We start from the raw sequence: 2,500 nt of genomic DNA, 5'->3' as shown, positions 1-2,500 counted from the left end.
TTTTTGTTTTTGCTGTTGTTGTTGCTGCTGTTGTTGTTGTTCTTGTTGATGATGTTGTTGCTGGTGTTGTTTTTGTTCTTGTTGTTGCTACTGGTATTGTTGCTTCTGTTTTTGTTATTGCTGTTGTAAATGTTGTTGTTGGTGTTGTTTTTGTTGTTGTTTTTGTTGTGCTGCTGTTATTGTTGCTGCGATAGTTGCTGATTCTTTTGTTATTTTTGTTGTTGTTATTGTTCTTATTGTTCTTGTTCTTGTTGTTGTTGTTGTTTTTGATGTTGTTGTTATTGTTGTTGTTGATGTTGTTGTTGCTGTTGTTGTTATTATTTTGTGTTTGTTTTTGTTGTTAATGTTTTTGTTGTAATTGCTTTTGATTGTTGATGTTTTTGTTATTGCTACTGTTGTTGTTGTTGTTGTTGTTGTTGTTGTTGATGATGATCATGTTGTTGCTGGTGTTCTTTTTATTGCTCTTGTTGCTGCAGTTATTATTGCTGCTACTTTTGTTGAATCTTTTAACAATGTTGTTGCTGGTGTTATTTTTCTTGTTGTTGTTGTTGTTGTTGTTGCCGTATTTGATATTGTTGTTGGTGTTGTTGTTGCAACTGTTGTTTCTGTTGTTGCTATTGTTGTTGTAGCTATTGGTAGTGTTGTTGTTGTTGCTGTTATTGTTATTGTCGTTGTTGTTGTTGTTTTTGTTGTTGTTATTGGTGTTGTTTTTGTTTTTCTTGCTGTTGTTGTTATTAGTGCTTTTTTTGTTGTTGTTTGTATTGGTGTTGCTGTTCTTGTTGTTGCTATTGTTGTTGTTGTTGCTGTTGTTTTTATTGTCGTTGTTGCTGTTGCTGTTACTATTATGGTTCTGGTTCTTGTTGCTGTTGTTGTAGTTGGTGTTAGTAGTGTTGTTGTAGTTACTGTTGATATTGTTGTTGTTGTTTTTGTTGTTGTTGTTGTTGTTGTAGTTGCTGTTTTTGTTGTTATTGTGGTTGTTGCTGCTGCTGCTGTTGTTGTTGCTGGTATTGTTGTTGTTATTGTTGTTGTTTTTGTTGTTGGTGTTGGCATTGTTTTTTTTGTGGTTGTTGTTATTGTTAGTGCTGTTGTTGTTGTTATTGTTGTTGTTTTTGTTTTTGCTATTGTTGTTGTTCCTGTTGCTGTTGTTGCTGCAAGTTTTGTTGTTGTTGTTGTTCTTATGGTGGTTGTTGTTGTTGTTGTTGTTGATATTGCTGGTATTGTTTTTGTTGTTGCTATTGTTGTTGGTGTTGGTGTTGTTGTTGTTGCTATTGTTGTTGGTGTTGGTGTTGTTGTTGTTGCTATTGTTGTTGGTGTTGGTGTTGTTGTTGTTGCTATTGTTGTTGGTGTTGGTGTTGTTGTTGTTGCTATTGTTGTTGGTGTTGGTGTTGTTGTTGTTGCTATTGTTGTTGGTGTTGGTGTTGTTGTTGTTGCTATTGTTGTTGGTGTTGGTGTTGTTGTTGTTGCTATTGTTGTTGGTGTTGGTGTTGTTGTTGTTGCTATTGTTGTTGGTGTTGGTGTTGTTGTTGTTGCTATTGTTGTTGGTGTTGGTGTTGTTGTTGTTGCTATTGTTGTTGGTGTTGGTGTTGTTGTTGTTGCTATTGTTGTTGGTGTTGGTGTTGTTGTTGTTGCTATTGTTGTTGGTGTTGGTGTTGTTGTTGTTGCTATTGTTGTTGGTGTTGGTGTTGTTGTTGTTGCTATTGTTGTTGGTGTTGGTGTTGTTGTTGTTGCTATTGTTGTTGGTGTTGGTGTTGTTGTTGTTGCTATTGTTGTTGGTGTTGGTGTTGTTGTTGTTGCTATTGTTGTTGGTGTTGGTGTTGTTGTTGTTGCTATTGTTGTTGGTGTTGGTGTTGTTGTTGTTGCTATTGTTGTTGGTGTTGGTGTTGTTGTTGTTGCTATTGTTGTTGGTGTTGGTGTTGTTGTTGTTGCTATTGTTGTTGGTGTTGGTGTTGTTGTTGTTGCTATTGTTGTTGGTGTTGGTGTTGTTGTTGTTGCTATTGTTGTTGGTGTTGGTGTTGTTGTTGTTGCTATTGTTGTTGGTGTTGGTGTTGTTGTTGTTGCTATTGTTGTTGGTGTTGGTGTTGTTGTTGTTGCTATTGTTGTTGGTGTTGGTGTTGTTGTTGTTGCTATTGTTGTTGGTGTTGGTGTTGTTGTTGTTGCTATTGTTGTTGGTGTTGGTGTTGTTGTTGTTGCTATTGTTGTTGGTGTTGGTGTTGTTGTTGTTGCTATTGTTGTTGGTGTTGGTGTTGTTGTTGTTGCTATTGTTGTTGGTGTTGGTGTTGTTGTTGTTGCTATTGTTGTTGGTGTTGGTGTTGTTGTTGTTGCTATTGTTGTTGGTGTTGGTGTTGTTGTTGTTGCTATTGTTGTTGGTGTTGGTGTTGTTGTTGTTGCTATTGTTGTTGGTGTTGGTGTTGTTGTTGTTGCTATTGTTGTTGGTGTTGGTGTTGTTGTTGTTGCTATTGTTGTTGGTGTTGGTGTTGTTGTTGTTGCTATTGTTGTTGGT

General features: G+C 36.3%; 1 protein-coding gene across 1 annotated transcript; it reads right to left on the bottom strand.

Annotated features, from left to right (window-relative positions):
- Nucleotides 1-1,264: 1,264 nt before the first annotated feature.
- LOC114074365 (myb-like protein I) lies at nt 1,265-1,798 on the bottom strand (the record flags this gene model as incomplete). The annotated part of the gene is made up of 1 exon (XM_027912254.1): nt 1,265-1,798. A coding segment is annotated over one exon (534 nt), but the record flags the coding sequence as incomplete, so codon positions are not given.
- Between the last annotated feature and the right edge of the window lie 702 nt (nt 1,799-2,500).

This window comes from Solanum pennellii, chromosome 10 (assembly GCF_001406875.1).
Source record: "Solanum pennellii chromosome 10, SPENNV200".
NCBI classification, from domain to species: domain Eukaryota; kingdom Viridiplantae; phylum Streptophyta; class Magnoliopsida; order Solanales; family Solanaceae; genus Solanum; species Solanum pennellii.
The sequence above is the reverse complement of the archived record's forward strand: the minus strand, read 5'-3'. Positions and strand labels throughout refer to the sequence as shown.